At 44.5% G+C, this 20692-nt stretch overlaps 1 protein-coding gene and 1 long non-coding RNA gene across 2 annotated transcripts; one reads left to right on the top strand and one right to left on the bottom strand.

Moving 5' to 3' along the window:
• Nucleotides 1-1121: 1121 nt before the first annotated feature.
• On the bottom strand, nucleotides 1122-5510 carry LOC120801246. The gene is made up of 3 exons (XR_005709066.1): nucleotides 5408-5510; nucleotides 3489-3653; nucleotides 1122-3217 (listed from the first exon to the last, which is right to left on the bottom strand). It is a non-coding gene; the product is annotated as an uncharacterized LOC120801246 (long non-coding RNA).
• On the top strand, nucleotides 4970-20010 carry irs2b (insulin receptor substrate 2b). The gene is made up of 2 exons (XM_040147952.1): nucleotides 4970-8438; nucleotides 16441-20010. The coding sequence occupies exons 1-2, from the start codon at nucleotides 5063-5065 to the stop codon at nucleotides 16443-16445; spliced, it is 3381 nt and encodes a 1126-aa protein (XP_040003886.1). The 5' UTR covers nucleotides 4970-5062; the 3' UTR covers nucleotides 16446-20010.
• The last annotated feature ends 682 nt before the right edge of the window (nucleotides 20011-20692 follow it).

The following is a 20692-nucleotide window of genomic DNA, read 5'->3' as shown; positions in this document are numbered from 1 at the left end:
GCTGGGTGCTGTTATATCTCTCTGTGTGGCCAGGAGAATAATTTGTTGGGGGAAGACGTGTTCATGAATAAATATGTTGTCTATGTATGTCTTCAGCCTACATAAACATATTATCATTGGTTTCTCTTCTGGTCACATAAGCATGCTATGGCTGTGTCTGCCTGATATGTCTCCTGTCCCTTCTAATGAGCATATTAAATAAATATCTATCTCAGTGACCTGTGAAATGAGAAAACCCAAGTCATTCTGAATTTCTGTACAACGTATTCTTAAAAAAACAGGTGATAATATTATGAGGAGATAAGGCTGGGATCATTGTAAAGCGTGAAATTTTCATAGTACAGAAATGTCCTTAACAAAATGTCCTCGGTAAAATTATAAAAACGAAACATCTCTGCAGCTTCACAGTTCTCCAGCAAACATGTGGGGCATTGAGTACAACATAGCAACCACCATCTTTCTGGTACCATTTCCCACAACCATGCGTAAACTGTGTCCAACCTGCAGAATAATCAAAAACATATAAAGTCCAAGCCAATGAGTTGGTTAACTGAAGTAATCAAACCTGTAATCACTCGTGCTGTGGCTCAATACAGGTGCGGGCAATCATGTCCAATAACACAAGGATCTCTATCGGCACATGCTGCCTTTCCTCCAGGTCAGCCTGCCAATGATCAATAAGCACAAAAATTAACCAGAGGAGAAATTTCAATTTTGCCTTTGCTGTATTGATTAGAGAATCGAGTCAATTATGGGTGACAACATGAGATTGAACGGAGTGATCTATATTGTATGTTCGCAGGAGCACGGACAACAGCTTTCATTATCATTAACCGGTTACAGTATTGGGTTTAAGAAGTTACAGGGTTAGTAGGGAACCATGTTTAAATGCTCAAAGAAAAAAGAAAAAAGACGAACCTACATTTTTTTTAACGAATTTTCCTTTTCTTCCGACCTCTTTAAAACCCAGTATGTAGAAAAATATTGACCCTTTCTTTTTCCACAAACTTGGTTTGCATATTTCATGAAAATAACAAAATACAGAAATGACTGATATATAAATATATATACATATATATACATATATATATAAATATGTTAAAATGGCTATACATGAACAGATATGTATTGATTTTATTTGCTGAAAGTCATGCATGGACAAGGAAATGTACAGTATGTTAACTTACATAATGATATACTTATTTTTGGGGATCTGTTAGAATACAAAAAAATAAACGTCTCTCTGTTAGACATCTTAAAACCAAACAAACAAAAAAAGAACTTATTTAGACTTACAGTATTTAGGATTTGGGAGAGGTAGTTTGACATAAAAAGTAAGATGAAATATGAAAATCCACTGTATTTATCCATGTTTTACAGCTGGAATATCTGCCTAAGTCATTTTCTATAGCAGACATCTGAGATGTCATCTGTTCAAAATCAGGTTTATAAACAATTCTCATAAAATGAGTAAGAGTCACTGAGTGTCACGATAATGACACGTTAAGTATGTTTTTTAGGCTGTTAAAGAGGGCCTATTGTTTCCGAGATCCTGAACAGAACATTAGTCAACTGACTAAGCTATCCACCATATCCAATTAAGTCTCTGACACAACTGTCCTGACAAAAAAAAAAAAAAAAACAAAAAACTCCAGACAATAAATAAGAAAATCATCAAAACAACTCTGCCACAACAATATGAATCACACACCCCAGACTTGGGTTATAATCTGTTTTGTCTTTGACTAATGAGACGAGGCAGAGGCTGTGTGAGGAGTGTTTGTGATGTTTGGATGCCAACAATACATGTTTGTGCTGTTCATTTGATGGGGCCTTACGTGGCAGGGAGCGGAGTATGACTGAGCCTAAGCTTTACCCCCCGCCTGCTTGTCCTTAATCTTATCTCATCAGATCAGCTTTTCTAATCTGCTTTATGAAGGCTTATGAAACTAATCGTTGCACACAGTGACAGTGCAGTGGGTGACTGAGACATTATGTGCTTGTGACTCAGCAAATGGAGCAACCGAGGCTGTTTGTATTTGAGGGCCAGCCTGAAGAGGCTAAACGAGATTAGGTCCTCAAAGCTGCGGGCTTCTGGGGAATTTAGACAATCAATTATACTTTGTTTATTTAACCATTTTCGATTGTTTTCTCACACTTAAAATTATAGCATGAGCATTGCTTGCACTACGATAGGAAAGAGAATCCAGAGAGTGAGAAAGACCGATCTGTTTTGACAGGATGCGCCCTCCAAACACACCCCTATCCATCCCTAAATAAATAAACCTATAAAGACCTAATGGGTTCATAACAGGAGACGATGAGAGGGCCAATTCAAAGCCTTGTAAATCAGGTTCGACTGGCCCTTTAATTAACTTGTAAATTAATGCACCATGCTGTGTAAATTGGAGGGTGATAAATATTCATGTAGTTACCTAAGAAAAAGGGCAAGGACGGATCACAGACACGACCACACTGGGTTTGCAAGCAGCACACTTTATGGGACAATCACCCACTTTATTGGTATTTTATAGACAGCCGATTTGCATTTCCTATGCTTCATGGGTTATGCAAAAAGAAAGAGTCACTCCCTCTGCCCCTGCTTTCACTTCACACTACCCCCACTCAGTTTCTGTTTATCTTCCCAGTGTCAGGTCACGGTATATACAAGGCGGGTTGTCATGGATTTGAAACGCTTCTGACACGGACAGACTTTTCCTACTTTATCAGAGGTTTAAGCAATACCCACATACTGCAAATGTTACTTATTTAAAGCAACACATACGGTACAGCCAGTCTGCATTGGTTGTCTGTTATCAGAGAGTGTGAAAGTTCAGATCCAAGCCTGTGTCTGTCATGTAGGAAACCTAATATAAACATAGAGGGAACCCTCCTTATCCTACAGGGAGATACCCGAGCCTGGGAGGTTTTAGCAGCCAACTCTGCTGCATCTATTTATATCAGTATGCATTCACAGCACTTTAGGCTGAGGTAAACACAGTAGGTCAAAAAATGAAAACAACTACACAAAACATTAAATACGCATTACCACCCATGGAGCAAAACTGTGTGAGGTTGTTGCTTGATTTGGAACTTTTTCCGTGGTGGCAGTAGTCAAATCATTGCTTCTGGTGGCATAATTGACCTGCAGAGGGCATGGTAATTGACCTTGCCGCTGAAGACAGGGTGGTTTGGTGCTGAGCCAGCACTGTGGGACCTGAAAGAAAAATGGGGATATAAGGTGGGGGATGTTGGATGTGTGTGAATAAGGTGGGGGTAGTTTCCACCGTTTTATCATCATCGGACATGGGACAAAAGTGGCACAACAGTGACTAATTACTGACTGCTTATGTAGATGAACCCACACTTAATTACAGCTCATAAGTAAATGTGATTCCTGTGGCTGTTTGCTGAGTCTACATTTGACCCGCACAGGAGAACATACTCACACTGAACGGCCAGTTTTCGTCAGTGTGACAGCGCCGTACCTCTGTCGGGAAGGATGGGGTGAGCGAATCTCATTCCCTCGGGTCAGAGACAGGATACTGGCCGCCAGCAGCACACTCCCATCACCGCCATCACCACCACGACACCACGGTACCCAGCTGGCTGTCCGTATTTCATCCTTACGCACATTACCGGCATTGACGCATCTAGATCAGGAGAATTTTTTGCGTCATCATGATCACACTGTTTTTTTTTTTTTTTAATATAACCATATATGGGTCATTCCTCCGTTTCGCTGGCAGAGGGAGGTCTTTTATTTCGTCGACCAGGCGTTCACCCACCGCCACTGCAACCTTGAACGTTTTTCTGGGCGTACGTCGTCATCCCTTTTGAATCTGTCACCCGACCTGTTTCTGAACGCGGGGACGCATACGCAGACAACGCAGTCGGAAACGGGGCTGCGACTGAGCAGCTCGGCCACGCCGGGAGCCCCGGGCAGACTCGAGTGAAGCGGGACCGCGTTGCGCAATGAAGCCCCCTGCCCTGCGTCTGCGACCCCCGAACTTCCTGCGCTTAGTCGCTTATCGCGAGCTCGCGTTCGCTTCCGCCGCGGACTGGAGGAGGAAGAGGGGCCAGAAAAAAAAAAATCCCGTTTCGCTGGCGGGGTGACGCGGGGAGAATATTAAGTTCCGGTGACGAGGCTGCAGTCTCGACTAGCTGGTGTTCGCCGGTCGGGGAGAAAGACCGGAATGACCCCCCCCCACACACACACACACACACACACACACAGGCACACTGAAATGCAATCATGGGGGTTGTGGAAAACGTCGGTGCGATGTGAATGGGCAGTGAGAATAAAACAATAACAGTGATACATGAGAACCACAAGTAAATTAACTTTCCAGATCATACATTATGCTTTGCCCAGTCACTGTGTGCATATAATTACCCTGTATGCTCAGGTCACTGTGTAGGCCTGTTCTAAGATCAATCGTTAAATGAAACAGACGTATGCTTAATAGGTCAGGAACATTTTGTTTGGTAGGCTTACATATCCTGATTAAAAAAAAAACAAAAAAACCCTCACAGTAGCCAAGTATTGGATCATAGGACCAGGGCTGCTATAAATAAAGCTACGGTCCTGACTGACTAGGCTCAAATGAGTCGGAAGAGGGCAGAGTGATAGTAGGAGGGCCTTTTCCTTCTCTCTCTCTCTCTCTCCTTTGAACGGAGCCATCTCATTTCAGCATTCATCCCGTTTCCACCAATAGGCCCAATGAGCTGACTGCGCACCACCCACTATCGGTGTGTGTAATTTTTTTTCCCTTTTTTTTTTTTTTTTTTTTTTTTTTCTCCTTCTCCTTTCCCTTCTTTTTTTTAAACCAGAGCTGGATGTGTAGGTCGTCACATGTTGTTTCCCCCCTCCTCAGTCCGGACACCGGGAGACATGTGTTATTTATTGCTCAGCTGCGGGAGAAGACGAACGAACGCACAAGCGGCTCCGGAGATAGAGGATTAAAAAAAAAAAAAAAAAAAAAAAAAAAAAAAGCAGCGCGTCGTTTCTTTAGCAACTCGAGGAAAGGAGGCATTGTGTCTGATCGCACCGGACGCGAGGATGGCGAGTCCGCCAAACACGGGAGATCAGCCGTTACTAGCCAGCAATGCGAGCGCGAGCAACAACGTCAAGAAATGCGGATATCTAAAGAAGCAGAAACACGGACACAAGCGCTTTTTTGTTTTGAAAGAGCCGAGCGAAGGTTTCCCTGCGCGGCTGGAGTACTACGAGAGCGAGAAGAAATGGAAAAACAAATCGGCCGCGAAGAGAGTTATTCCTCTGGACTGTTGTCTCAACATCAACAAGAGAGCGGACGCCAAACACAAATATCTCATTGCCCTTTATACCAAGGACGAGTATTTTGCCGTGGCGGCAGAAAACGAGCAGGAACAGGAGAGCTGGTACCGGGTCCTGACGGATCTAATGGCAGAGGGGAAAGTGTATGACGGATCGGCGTCCAACTCGGCGTCCTCGCTGGTTGGCTTCGACGAGGCGAGCTACGGAGTCATAACGCCGGTCTCCGCCGCCTACAAGGAGGTATGGCAAGTTAATCTGAAATCCAAAGGCCTGGGGCAGAGCAGAAATTTGACCGGGGTGTACAGGCTGTGTCTCTCCAGCCGGACTATCAGCTTTGTTAAGTTGAACTCGGAGGTCGCCTCCGTCATTCTACAGCTGATGAACATCCGGAGGTGCGGCCACTCCGACAGCTTTTTCTTCATTGAGGTGGGCCGATCTGCAGCCACGGGTCCCGGGGAGTTATGGATGCAGGCTGATGACTCCGTGGTGGCACAAAACATCCACGAAACTATCTTGGAGGCGATGAAAGCCATGAAGGAGCTGTCGGAATTCCGTCCGCGCAGCAAAAGCCAGTCATCTGGTACAAACCCAATCTCCGTGCCCACACGGAGGCACCTGAACAATCTCCCCCCCAGCCAGACCGGGCTCCCCCGGCGGTCGCGCACTGACAGCATGGCTGCGACCTCTCCTGTGAGCAAATTTTCCTCCTGTCGAATACGCACGGCCAGCGAGGGCGATGGCACCATGACACGCCCCATGTCAGTGACCGGGAGTCCGCTTAGCCCGGGGGTCCACAGGACCCTCCTGAGCAGATCTCACACCATTACAACTCGCCCTTGTCGGACATTTGAGTCTTCTTCCCTCCAGCACAGTAAGTCCATGTCTATGCCCCTGTCTCACTCCCCACCCATGGTCACCCCTAGCCTAGCGAGTCTGTCTTCCTGCCCAGACAGCAGTGCTCCCCGCCCCTCCAGCTGCAGTGCCTCCTTCTCAGGCTCACCCAGCGATGCTGGTTTTATATCATGTGAGGAGTATGGCTCTAGCCCTGCGGATGCACGGGACCTCAGGCTACCACTCACCCTCCGTAGCAACACTCCTGAGTCTCTCAAAGCTGACACTCCCCCCTCCCGGGAGAGCAGTGAGCTCGATGGGTACATGGTGATGGAGCGGCAGAATCAGAACGGTTACCGGCGGTTACCGGAGCTGGACAAGGCTTATCGAAAGCGCACATACTCCCTCACCACCCCCCGCCAGCAGAGACCCCCAGCCCAAGTATCTTCAGCCTCCCTGGATGAATATACTCTTATGAGGGCCACGTACACCAGCAGAGGACAGTCGTCTCGCAGGTGTCACACGGCCTCCCCTAAAGGGACCTATCCTGAGGATTACAGGGATGTCCAGATCGGATCTAACAGTCTCCAAGCTGACAGTGGTTATATGCCCATGATGCCAGGTGTGACAACTCAGACACCGGGGTCCAAGGATGACCCCTACATGCCCATGAGCCCCATGTGTGTTTCTGCTCCGAAGCAGATCATCAACCCCCGCTCACACTCCTCTTCGGCAGGGCTGGTCCCACGCACAGACTCCCCTGGGAGTGTTTCTCTGGAGGACAGTGGCTATATGCGCATGTGGTGCGGAACCAAGATGTCAGTGGAGAGCACTGATGGAAAGCTCAACAATGGAGAGTACCTGAATATGTCTCCTGTTGACCCTCTGGTGTTTCTCACACCCCCAGACTACATTCTTAGTCCCCCAGGAGGAGATCCCCATCCCCAGCAACATCACAGACAGCCTTATTCTTACAGCTCTCTACCACGCTCACTTAAAGGCCCATTGCAGCGCAACGGGTCCACAGACACAGACCAGTATGTGGTGATGAGTTTACAGAGACAGAGTATAGAAGAGGAGTCCAACTATTGTCCTGTCTCCCCAGGAGACTCTGTGGCCAGCAGCTCTCCAGGGACACCAGTCACCCCGTCGTCTGCTCTATCTCCTCTCAGACTGGCTCGGGTAGATGGAGGTCTGGTGCACCGGAGTAGGGTGTGTCGGCCCACCCGCCTGGCTCTGGAGTCCCTCAGAACATTACCATGTATGAGCGAACACCCCCTTCCCTCAGAGCCACGCAGCCCCGGGGAGTACATCAACATAGACTTTAGTAGTGTTGCCGGTGACCCGCAGGCATCCACAGTGTCAGAGAGCTTTGAGTCCTCCGTGAGTTTAATGTGTGGAAAGAGGACATCCCTGCCACTCTCAGACTATGCTAATGTTGATGTCAGCTCGCCAAGTCACCTTGGTTCACACCAAGCTAGGGGTCCCCCCCCTGCAGGGTGCCTAAACAACACGCCTGAGGTCTTGACATGTCCTCTGGATAATGTACAGCAAGGCATGCGGGGAGACGACGAGGAGGAGGAAGAAGAAAAAAGCTTAGAGGGACAGGCAGAAGAAAGGGGGATGGTAGAGGAATATCCTCTAACACAGCAGGTGAGCCTAGTGTGTCAGCCTGCGCCAGTCAAGGATGACTACACCGAGATGACTTTCAGTCCTCCTGCCCCTCTCCCTGCTCTCTGCACCAATGATGCTGCTTCCCTCTCCACCAGCCCTACCGCCTGTGTCCAGAGACTAAGCCTCGAGACCAGCATTGTGGATGGGGTGCCCCACGTGCCAGTGGACTCTTTTCTCCTGGGGGGTCCTTCGTTATCTGTTACCCTCGTGGATCCACACAGGGGGGCCAAAGTGATCCGGGCGGACCCTCAGGGGCGCCGGCGTCACAGTTCTGAGACCTTTTCCTCCACCACCACTGTCACACCCGTGTGTCCATCCTTTGCCCACGACACCAAACGGCACAGCTCTGCCTCTGTGGAGAATGTGTCCCGCTCTGTTCGCAGCTCTGAGGGATCTGACGAGGACTATAGCAACAACAGCCCCATGTGCAGGGAGACGTCAGCCGGTTATCAAAATGGACTTAACTACATTGCCTTAAACTTGATGGAGGGAAACTTTGGAGGATGCAGGTTAGGGGGCTGTGATGGACTCCTGAGGTTCAAAACAGCCTGTGGCTGCAAGGGTGGCTTGAATGGTTTCAACACTAGCCCCTACGCCAGCCTGGGATTCAAGGAGACTGCTGCTGCTGTGAAAGGTGAGTGTTTTCATACATGTCACACACACTCATTCATTCAGTAGGTTTTCATTCATGAAGGCAGGGGTGTTAGGTCTTGAGTACGTTAGAAATCCACTTCAGGGCCACTGTTTACTATGCAGAGGTAGCCTACTCATTGCTAAGCAGCAAGTCTGAGCACATTTTCATTGAAAAGTTGAGAAAAATGATGATCTTTTTTTAGAGAAAATGCTGAAAACAAACAGCCTCATTTGTGTGTATGCAGTAGAGCCTGTGTGTTTAAAACTAACTGTGGATTTAACCCAGTAACTGCCAAAAATCAAACTATTTATTTTTTAGTTTATCTCAGTGCTTTTCAAAGAAGAGGTAACGCCATTGACAAATAACATAACCATAGTGTTATGTAATCAAATGTAACTTACTGTGTTTATCAGTTGCGTCCATTTTTTTAATTAACAGTGGTTACGTACTAATACATGTTGTGTATTAGAATAGCAATTTTTGATCTGTAAATGCCGGCTAAATGCCGGAGCCCAGGAAAGTAAAATTGTTCTGAACTATGCTGTTGGTTGTAGGTTGTCATGTTTAGATAGCATTAGTCACTTATTCGTCACACCCCTGCCACAAAAGACAAATCTCAAAGCTGTGCGATGCTGATGAGAGATTTTTCCTCGGTCCCTCATCTGTTTGAAACTGCACAGAGCTGTTAGAGCAGCAGCACCAGAAAATGTCCCTTCCACAAAATAAGAGCTTAGGATTACAAAGTTGAGTAGATGCAATGAACTATGCAAGACATCAGAAACGTATCCATACGTTTGCAAATCCCCTTAGAGGGAAACAGCAACTGTATTTCAATTCAGGAATCACTGGATTTAAATGAGGTTTTATTTTGCAACCTTCGTATTTTGAAAAGGTTTTATTTTGAAAACTATGGCCGGACTTCTTATTATTTAGTATTGTGGCTGGCTCGATGCTTCTGTTGTGTTTTTGTGTGAATGGTTTGCTCAGGTTTCCCCTTTTTTTTTTTTTTTTTTTAATACCATGTCAGTATTGAAAAAAACATCTATTCTGAGTCAGTGACACATGCTACGCTACACAGGAGTAACAAACAGGCAAAAAATACTATTTTATTGTTAATTTTATAGCACAGTGTATAATATAGGCTAGAATTCATAATGCTGGTATATGTGGGAATAAGTCGTGAAATCCTTGTCACTAGTTGTCTTCGTAGGAAAGAACAGTTGTCATCGAAATATTACCTTTCACCTCAATTATTCGCTGTCACATCAGTGGCCTCTCATGCATCTCTAAAAGGCAGGGATTATGTACCGGGGTAGATGACCTGGCAGGGGCATGTCAGAAGTTGCTGCTGTTTGAAAAGAAAACACACTGTGTCAGGATCATTGTGAGTCAGGAGTCAGTGTTCCTGATGGTGAAATACAAGAAATTAATTGCCGTTTGTGGTTTCACAACCAAGTTGTCTCTCTTTGACTTTGCCTCTGTTGGCTCTCATGCTGTGAGCACAGCCAGCGTGGGGCTTGGTTGAAATCATCGGGTTCCCCAGAAAAACAAGTGAGTCAGTTGTTTATCAGTTGTCAGGTACCGGGTTTCAGGACTGGAATGTAGGCAGTGTGCAAAGGTTGCTGGGAGAGGTGAATGCTCACTTGTTTTTCTAACCTGGTGGGATAGACTCAGAGGGGGGAAGGGAGGACTCTTTTTTTTTTTTTTTTTTCACTGTGAGCAACTTCATAAACCCACGAATGAAGCAGTTTTACACAGGAGCACATGCTCACTAATGTTTTGTATGAACACATATGACTTAAACCTGGCAAGCACACATACATGTGTACCCTCACATCTATTGAGAGCCTCCCGTTTATCGGCAGGTCATCAGTTCATTCTGTCCTGGTACTTTTATGTCTCAGGACCCAAATATAGAATTTTGACCCTCAGTGGAGATGTCGGTCCAAGGCTACTAAAGCAGAGGAGGAGGAAAGACGGAGGTGAAAATGCAATGGTGATGGATGGATGACTTGTTTTGTTTTTCAAGTCCGACAAAATAGACAATTAAGCTTTGGGCTGAAGGGAGGGAGAGAGTGAGGGGGAGGAGTAGAGGAGTAATAAGGAAAGAAAGAGAAGAAACAGAAAGAGATAGAGATCAGTGTTGTTCCAGTAAGAGTTGTTCTTTGCTCCTGTATCGTGGTTGTATAAGCCCTTCCTAACAAATTCTTTGTATATAGTAGGTAACCACTCAGCTCTGATTGGGTATGTGACAGGTGCGGCAAGTCATTGATACTCGCATCAAAACACAAAACACTTGTGTTTCTTGTGTGTGCACGAGAGAGGGAGGGCACACCTGTTTACTACAAGATGACAGGCTTTACCACATTCTCTTCTTATCGCTAAGTGAACCATAGTTTGTATTCCCTGCAGTACACCCGTTTGAAACAGGTAGACGAGGAAAACAAATCCCCTTTCCTCATTTGGCATGGCAGTGCGAGGTAGAGGTGCAGAGGGAGGGAGATGCTGCTTCCTAACTCAACAAGCATGCAAATATGTAAGCATATCCTACCTGCCTGTTTATGGAGGCTTTCACCTGGCACAGTGAGGAGTGATTGAGTCCGTTAGTTGGTGGGTTGCACTGTTGTTGTTTGGGTTTTGGCCCTGACATTACGTGCAGGGGAGAGGAGAGGTGGCGGGGCAGAGAAGGGGGCTGTTAAGCTTGACCTTTGAACTAGCACTGTGTGTGTTTTTGTGAGGCTTTGAGAGGGACATCACCATCAGAGCATTTCCAGAAATCCACATACCTCTGACTCTGTATTGGTAAAGAAAAAAGGAGGCATGTGTACTATTTTTACAACTTTCTTACTCCCTTTTTTAGGCTGTTCTCATCTTACCTCTCCTTTTAGAGTACATTTGTTTTGCCTATTGCCACTTCTCTTTTATCCATAAAAGCTTCTTTATCATCCTCCTTTCATCATCTTTTCCCACTTCTGTCAGTTATCTCTCTATCTAATGTTTCTCTTTCTGGCTAAAAAGGGTCCTGTGTGGGTGGGGAGGGAGTAGGGGCTCACACCACCCAAACACAGGCACACAGACATTTCCACTTTGTGTTTCTTCATCTCCTGTGTGCGTACATATACACAGCCATCAGCAGATGGTGGAGGGGTAGGGGGGTCAGGGGTTTTGCACCTGCCCCGCCAAGCAGTGCTCACTGGTTATCTGGCTCTTCAGAGGAGAGTGACAATACGCTAATGACTGGCCACCATCTGCCACACCAACAACAGGGAGAAGGTGGGGGTGTGGCGGAGCAGTTTCAACAAGCCATGCACCAACCCCAAACCCTCCCCCCCCTTTCCTCCTATGACTCTCCTCCTCCCCTGTTTCTCCTCTCCTACTCTCCAGGCATTGGTTTCTGTTTTTCAGAAATCATGTGATTCCACCCCCCTCACCCTCCCTATCCCTTTTACACACACAAACACACTACTTCAGCACACACCGGTGCATTTCAGCCTTATGTTTTTCCTGTTGTTATCTGACCCCAGTGGACTGTCTCTGATTGACTTTTCCCGCCAGAGGCCATAGAGCCTTGTCTAATGATTGCACTTCCATGTAAAGAACTCGGGACAAATTTTCCAGGAAAATCCAAAGGATGTGACGTTTATTCTCAGTGCCTTGCCTCAATGCTTCTCTTCCCCTCCACTACAGCGCCAACAGTGTGCAACACTAGCTAACGTTAGCTGCCACTGCCATGCAGTACAGTAACGTTAGCTGATAATATAAAAGGTCTATCCTATTGTGCTGAAACATTAGCGCATCAATTTGATAAGTTAGAGTTGTGATGGAAACGATCCCGTCAACAATGAATTTGCTAACACATCTTATTTATAATATTCCGTCTAGTTCACTAACTGTTAGCGTTATCGTCCAGCAAACTTAGCTGTGATGACATTGCTGAGCCTCTTGGTGAAAAACTAGACAAACAGCTAATGATAAAGCTGGCTGGCTGGCTAGCTAATGCCACCGTATCATATAAATGCAGTCAATTTATCATGCAACCAGAATGGATTAGTTCAACGTCACTAGCCTATATTGTGCTAGTTAGCAAGCTGATAGTAATATACGTTTTATAAATCCTATTTCAAAAAATCAAAAAGACTATAGTCTTGCTTAGCCAGACCTCCGCACTTAGCACTCAGAGAGTCAAATACACTCTATAGTCTCAAATATAGTTTACAGTCAAACTATAATAACAGTGTAACTGTTGCTGGTCATTCCCGTTCAGTATTGTGTGTGTCACGTCAGTGTTTTGGCCGATGCCCGGGATGCTCGCTCAAACCTTCCTACGGAGTGTGAGCACGTGCACAAGCATCAAGTTGCTGAGTGCAGATCACTTAATGCCCACCGGTCTCCTTAATAACAAGGGTCTCCCGAACGGTACACATGGAAGCTTTGGCTCCGCAAAACAACTGATTACTAGAGTACATACAGTATTTTTTGAGGAACGTACAGTCTCTGTCCTCACCTGTCCTGGACACGCCACCCCTGCAGACACACATAGACAGAACTCCTGGCTGTCTGAATCATAACTCTTTCATCAAAGTAGGGCAGGATGTTCCAGCACTAGATAAAAACAAAGTTAACCTACCGTATCCTCAATTTAGCTTGGAGGTAAGAAGGATTACATTCACTTCAGGATTAGACATTGTTGAGTAGCTTGTTTTTCTAGAGGTTGAGGAAGAGATGGACCTTCTATGTGTGTGACTTGAGTGCACATGCCATACAGTACTTAGTACACACACACACACACACACACACACACATGTTCAAGTTAAGTTTAGTCTAGTGGTTACAGGCTGATTCATTCATAAACAGACCAGCTCAGCGTAAACTCTATTTCTTTAAAAACCCTGTTGCTGTATTAATGCTTCTCTAAGGAGGTTTTCTGGCAGTTATACAGTTAAGCATAACATTGGGCACTGGATATGAGGAATGGAGTGCTTTAATATTGTATGTAGAAATGGCCTCTTGATTTCAGGGTCTTTTTGATGATGAAAATGTTCTTGTCTTGTGAAATCTTAGCCTGTTTTGTAGCCTATCATAAAGATTTTAGCTGTTACTTATGATGCATTTAGAGCTTTCAACCAACTGGTTAGTCAATCAAAAAATTAATCAGAAGCTACTTTGATAACGGAGTAATCTTTTTAGTAATTTGTAAGGAAAAAAAAAAAAAAAAATGAAAATTTTTTTAGGTCCAGATTCTCAGCTGTAAGGATTTGCTGCTTTTCTGTAAACTGAATGTATTTGCATTTTGGGAGGACTAAACAAGACATTTGAACATATCAACTGGGGCTTTTGGGAAACTATGATTGGGTTTTTTTTTTTCACCATTACTGAGATTTTATAGACCAAATAATTAATTGAGAAAGAAATGATCAGATTAATCAATAATGAAAATAAATGTTAGATGCCTTGGCAGTTTTTTTCAGTGACTCAATTGTATCAAGAAGACAAGATTCAAAACACGGATAAGTTGGGGAATATATTACCTGTGTTATCTGGAATATATGTAATAATGAGTCAGCAGGATAACAGAGTTACCGGTGGTTGTTGTTTTGTTGGTCAGACTCAGGTGTGGGAGGTCAGAGGTGAAGAGTCAGTGTTTGTTTGGTGGAGCACTGCTGTAGATCAGGGAGGAGCCAGCATGGCAGGAATGTAAACAGAGCATATCTGAGCCTCCCTATCTCTCCCTGTCTGTAGGAGGAAACCTGCTCCTAACATCAGTTTTTTGTTGTTTGCAGAAGCTCCATTTCCAGCACATGTATAACAGTTGGTGATCCTCTTCCTTTCCCCGCTGTTGCTGTTCAGAAATACGGTTGGAGCACTTCCCCTACAAGCTCATTAACTTAGCTCTGCAACAACATGAAACTACTTAAGCAGGCAATGCATCAACAGACATGGGCACTTGTTTACACTGCCTCGGAAGCACTAGAGAGGAGGCTGCTAATGCATGCCTGCATGTGTGTCCTAGCTGTGAATGGAGCAGGGCTAAATTTAGCCTGTGAGAACTAAATAAATAATGAACAGAGCCTGTGTGTGTGTGTGTGTGTGTGTGTGTGTGTGTGTGTGTGTGTGTGGGGGCTGGGACAGGGGGCACAGACGTACAGACATGGGTTGTTGAGAGGGGTGGAGGGATTTTTGTATGTGCTCGAAAAAGGGGAGGGGTAGGAGCCATTGGGTTCATTCCCCTGCTGGACCTCTGTCCCTTTCTCTCAATAACGCCCCCACACACACACACACACCCCAACCCCCAAACACTGCCCACCCACAATTTTCTTCGATCAGCATGTGTTTGAATAGCGGTGTGTGTGGCGCGTCCCTATATGCCACATTGTCCACTGGCGCCATTGTTCATACAATAAACATACTGTTTCTGTTCATGTCTATACCTGGTTGCTAATCTGAATTGTTAGTGATTCATTTCTCCTTTCCAGTAGATCTGTCATCCTCACCCAGTGTCTGCTCTACAGGCCACTGACTAGCCCAACCCCTCCAGAAAAACACACACACACACACACACACACACACACACACACACACATTCGGATTGTTATGGACCGTTGGTCCCATGACCTCACTGCATTCCCGTTCCTCTCTGTCAGGTTGATTCTGTTACTGTGGTTTTTCCACCACTTCCCACCCCAGTGTTTCTATTTTCTTCTTTCTCTGACACCCATGGCAATGAAGAGACAGAGCCCAGCCGGCCCAGGTGGCCACAAGAGTGAAATCAATTAATTTATTTTTCAGATGAACTCTGTGGCTCTGTATCTTTGCATTCTGAGCATCTGTGGAGGTGCTTCAGCCTCTTCAATGTGTTTTTTTTTTTTTTTTTTTCGTCTCTGATGTTTTGGTCATCAATGAGGGTTGTGTTTATAAAGCTCTAGATTTGACATTGACATTGGATTTCATTTACAGCGAGTATGTATAGGGCAAAGAGAGAGAACAGACGTGTGTGTGTGTTTATGGTGGGAGTAGCTGAGGAGGGGGGAAGATGGAGGACTCTGAATGAAAGGTTTGTTTTAGAGAATGACGATCACATCCAGCTTTGTGAAAACAGCTCTTGTTCACGGCTCGGGAAGAGGGAGAGGAGACAGCGAATGAGGGAAGAAATGCAGCAGTGAAGGGCTGTGCGTGTGCGTGTGCGTGCGTGCGCGTGTGTGTGTGTGTGTGTGTGTGTGTGTGTGTGTGTGTGTGTGTGTGTGTGTGTGTGTGTGTGTGTGTGTGTGTGTGTGTGTGTGTGTGTGTGTGTGTGTGTGTGTGTGTGTGTGTGTCAGCCAAGACTTCTGCTCCCATTTGATAGCCCTGCATGCAAATGAAACCTCACAAACAAGTACACAAGGGCAAGGGTCAGCGCAGCTTTCCACTGGGAGAAAAGCGACACTGAAGACACTGAGTTTATAGTATGTGAAAATACACAGCTTTGGTGTGTGTGGGAGTAAATCTTTGTTTATTTGGTTTCAGTAGGTATGCAATCAAGAATGCCAGTGTGAGTTTATGTGTGTGTGCGTTGGTGTGTGGGAGTGTTGTTACTGTATCTTTTGCTGTTCTCGGTGGCTGCCCTGTATCAGCTGCACAGTGCTAAATGCCAGTCTGTTTTTCCCCTGCCATGAAAGCACCTGCCACTTCACTGTCTACCAGCTAAGGAATATACCCACACATATACCCCCCCCAACATACACACACACACGCACACACGCACACTCACAAAGGCAGACCCCTGGAAGAGCACTTATTCCTTACTTGGTAACAGAGTCGGGTATATGTTTGACCTCTTCCTCCCTTCTTTTGCTTTGTCCTATGTAATGAATCACATATAGTGTACTTTCTACTATTTACACACACTAAAACTAGGTTTCCGAAGGGGAACATTGACTGGGAAATCTGATTCAGCTACATGCAAGTTCATGTCTGTTATCACATGAAAAGAAACCCACTTGTGTTTTTTTTCCTCTTCTTCTTTCAGAATGAAAGCTGATGGATCCTCTCAACCCCCCCTTTTCCTGTGAACGTAGGATTTTGCTGCAGCCAAGTGACGAGGTCGCCACAGCGACAGTTGGACCATGCGCTGCAGCCGATGTCCTTTGACCTCTTTGCTGCCTTCAAGGGTCACGGGGATGTCCATCACCATGGAAACATAGACACTTGACCCTTGCCCCAAATCTTCCCTCCGCTTTTCTTGGCACCAAAACATTCAGGCGCCATCGCTGCTGTAGTACTAGATTACTTAAAAAAAATAAGAACTTAAACGGACTATTGACTCTAACTATAGATAGGTAACTATTTATCTATTTATCTCTGTACGTAGGTCTGCAAAATTATTCTGCAGTATATTGTTATGTTAATTATTGTTGTTATTACCATTCATATACTTTCAACTGGCTTTCTTTTGGCCTCAGACAAGAGTTGCCAGAAACCCTCACCTGAAAACCTGTGAACCAAACCTGGAGAGCACGTGTGCTCACACATACACGCAAAAAACCTTACATGCATACAGATTACATGTATTTATTTATTTATCATGACTGTATGCAGTAAATGAAATGTGTGTGTAAATTTTTATACAGATTGTACTGCAAAAAGAGGTGGCATTTATGAACATATTTAAAAATCAAAGTTAACATTTGCTTAAAAAAAAAACCCTACCTCAGCAAAAACCAGGTTGGTATCAATTCACACGGTAGAAATATATATAAAATATTTATTTTCAGAGGTGAATGTTTTTTTAAGAATCGCCAATCCAAAGCCTTACTCTAACCATCAGCGCCCATCTGATGGACCTTTTTAGTTTGGACCTATAAACACGCAGTATATCAAAGATTTAACCGATCATTTTAGAATCTGAATGTGCATCAAAGCCGAATGAGAGGCAGCCTCTCTGAGATTAAGTCCCTTCTCTCCCCACTTACATTTATGACAAGATTATGTATTAAAAACCCAGAGTAATATATTTATTAATATGTCTGAGATGGAGGATTCATACACACTAAAAGAATACTTAGAGGACCTTAGAGGAATACTTGACATTGCATTGCATCACACCTGCATGCAAGTGTCACAAATTCGGTGAAACCTGCATGCAGGTGTCACACAGTGCAGCATGAAGCAGGTCCACCTGGACCTGACCACCTGATCCGTGGCCTGTCTAAGCCCAAGTCTCAGCACCTTTCTACACTTTACCAACTCACCCACTGTTTACCTGTGATATCCTGCACACCCACACAGCCTGCAGGAAGTTACGACCTGTCAGGACAAGGGATTGGAACATGAATGTTTGAAGTTATTTATACAGAGTAACTGGACAGCCCAGTATCTAGCCCATCCTCTCACCCGACGCCTCGTTGTGGAGTTCTGTCGTACAACACCAGGCAGCACTGAGCAATGCGGCGAATGCAGGACGCAGTCTGACTGGCTGTTCAATGAGCTGCTCGTTAGCTTGAATTCATGGCCTCCACTGCATGGTCTTGCCCTTACAAACTTTCGAGATTGTAACACAAGACATGTTGAATGTAGTACATGCAGTGTTCCGTGCTTGGGAACACGCAACCCAACAAACACCACAACAACTGCAACAACAATAATGACACATGCAGAGGTACTGAATGGAGACTATAACACAGATACAAGCCGAATAAAAGAGACAAACCAGGGGAAGTATCTTATTATTTATCTGAATTCACTGGTACTTAACCTTTGCCTATATACTGTAAATAGTGCGATGTTACAGAGAATTACATCTAAGCAAACGCTGCGAAACTTTGAGAGATGTTAAGTTAAATAACTTATGTTTGTTTGTACTGTACATAGTATGTGTTTGAGTGAACTTTCTGATACAACAAAAGCACTAATTAAGTTATATGCTAACCACTATGGTTTGGCTTTGATTTTTTTTTAAAACCGTCATGGGATAGTCTTGTGAAATTGATGCCACTATGAGGACATTTTCTAATGCTGTAATTCTGAAAAAGATTTTAAGAGAAATCATTATTACTTGACATAGTTAATTCTTGTTACTAAGGTACAACACAAATGGCATATATGCAATATTTACACTTTTGAAAATTAGTTTACAAAGATGTACCAAATGTATAAATACTGTTAATAATGTTTGTTAAACCTTAAATCAGATTTTTGCTGTTTGTACATTTTTTTTTTCTTCAGATTTGAAATGGAAACTTTTTTTCTGTTTGTTTTGAGCAGTGTTTTGCATTTGGATAACGTTTCAAGTTTTTATTCAGCATCTAAAGGTTACAATATGGGCCCTTGGCTTATCTTGCTGTGTCTTTCATTGTAAATATTTCATATCTTGCATATTGTGATGCTACTAAGAGATGATAATTTAAACTTAGTTCATTGCTTTAGATTGTATTGATTCTTTATAGACACATGCAATAAATAATGATGTTATTTAAAAGGGCCATTTGCCTCTGTTTCCATTCCCCTCCCACTCTCCTCCCCGTCGCATCACGAACAAACACTAGCTTTTCGTCTCTCATTTGAAGAGGCACTCGCTAGAGCAGATGTTTCGATTCAGATTCCTCCCCCTTTCATTAAGAAAACCCTCATTAGGAATAGGAAAGAGAGGACATCTCTTGATTCTTTCATTTCCCTTGTCCCTCCTTGTTTTTAAAGCCCTGCTCCCTATTGAGAAAGCATGCATCAAGAACTGCGTGTAGGCCTAACCAAGCATTGCCTCTAGCATTAGCATTGTTATTGTTTTTCTGTGCTTGCCTCCCAGTCCCCACCCCCAGCAATAGTAATTAGACCAGCATGTTGAAGCAGCCCCTGTAACTGGGAGGGAATAAATGACACTGCGATAGGATTATGATTTTTCACCCTTAGCCATATGCTGTCAGATTATCAATTCTCACAGCCTTGCTAATTAAAATGGTAATTAATGCTGAGAAATAGGTCTAATTGTCTGCTATGGCCGTTGTTATGTGTTTGGATGGGAGGAGGGGTTTTTGGCTTTTAGGTTTGTGTGCATGTGCTGGGCGAGGGACATGACATGCTTATACTTAAATCTTAAGTATGTGAGCAGTAAAATGGTCGAGAACAGCTGGAAAGAACCGGTGGGTTGCAGAGAAATGTGCAGGTTGAAAGACCGAGGAAGGGCAGAATGGTAACCTGAAGGTAGATCTCTTCCATTGGGCAGATTTGTCCCTACAGCATATGTAGAAGCTAGAAGCCTAATGAGAGAGCAAAGTGTGACATAGTCTCTGTAAACCAAATCTCATCCATCAGTGCTCTGTTCATTGCTCCTGTTCTCCCTCTTGCTTGACTTTCTCTTTAAGTTTAATTAAAGACAAGACTTTAAGAAGGGATAGAGCACGAGTTGCTGACCATTTAGTCTCTCTGTCTCTTCAATTCTGTACTACTCACTGTCAAATGAGTTTCATCCTCACTGTTCAGGAGGAGAGGAAAATCCTTATAATTTCATTAATGTATGTTGAAAGTGTCAAACACAGAAGATAGTACCTGAGCACACACTATGTAGGGAGACTGATAATGAGACATTCAAGATAAAACCATGCAAATCACTATTACAGTAATATAATGGAAGCTCAATGGAAGCTCAATGGACTAACTTGAATATTGTCCACGTGTCTGCTTGTGTGTGAATTCATGTATGTGTGGATGTGAGTGAGTGTTTGTGTGACGGGGGTTGGTTGTCCAACAGTAGATATATGTAGGTCCATATGAGCAGCCTAAAGTAGCCAATTGCCCCAGGGAGTCATCAACCTTATGGACAGAGACCTGCAGTAGCTCCACAGGAAATTCCGGAAAGCTGTCCGGGACATGGCCACTGCATTAGTGGCAGTGTGTGTGTGTGTGTGTGTGTGTGTGTGTTTGCGTTTGTGCGTCTGTGCGGTTGTGCGCTTTAAAAAGCAAGTATGCTCTGTGGCCATTTGTTGGTGTCTCCCACAGCAGTCACATCAGTCAGTCTTTCTTCAGCCTTGGCCAACATGCAACATAGTTTTTTGCAATATAGCGCAAGTGGGAGGCTGTGTCCATTAGGAAGGGAGGTTTACTGTGGCCCCTGAGGACAGAACACATGCAAGAGAGAAAGGACAGATATTCAGGGAAACTCGCTCCAAATCCAGAAATACAACAAATATGAAAATGCATGCAAAAAGGGAAACAAGAATAGCACACAAGAAGTGCTCAAGGACGCTAGGAGGAGTGATGGGCTCAATTTAGATAAACAGCAACATACA

Source organism: Xiphias gladius, chromosome 16, assembly GCF_016859285.1.
Source record: "Xiphias gladius isolate SHS-SW01 ecotype Sanya breed wild chromosome 16, ASM1685928v1, whole genome shotgun sequence".
In the NCBI taxonomy this organism is placed as follows: domain Eukaryota; kingdom Metazoa; phylum Chordata; class Actinopteri; order Istiophoriformes; family Xiphiidae; genus Xiphias; species Xiphias gladius.
Note: the sequence above shows the minus strand (reverse complement) of the source record. Positions and strands in the feature narration are given on the sequence as shown.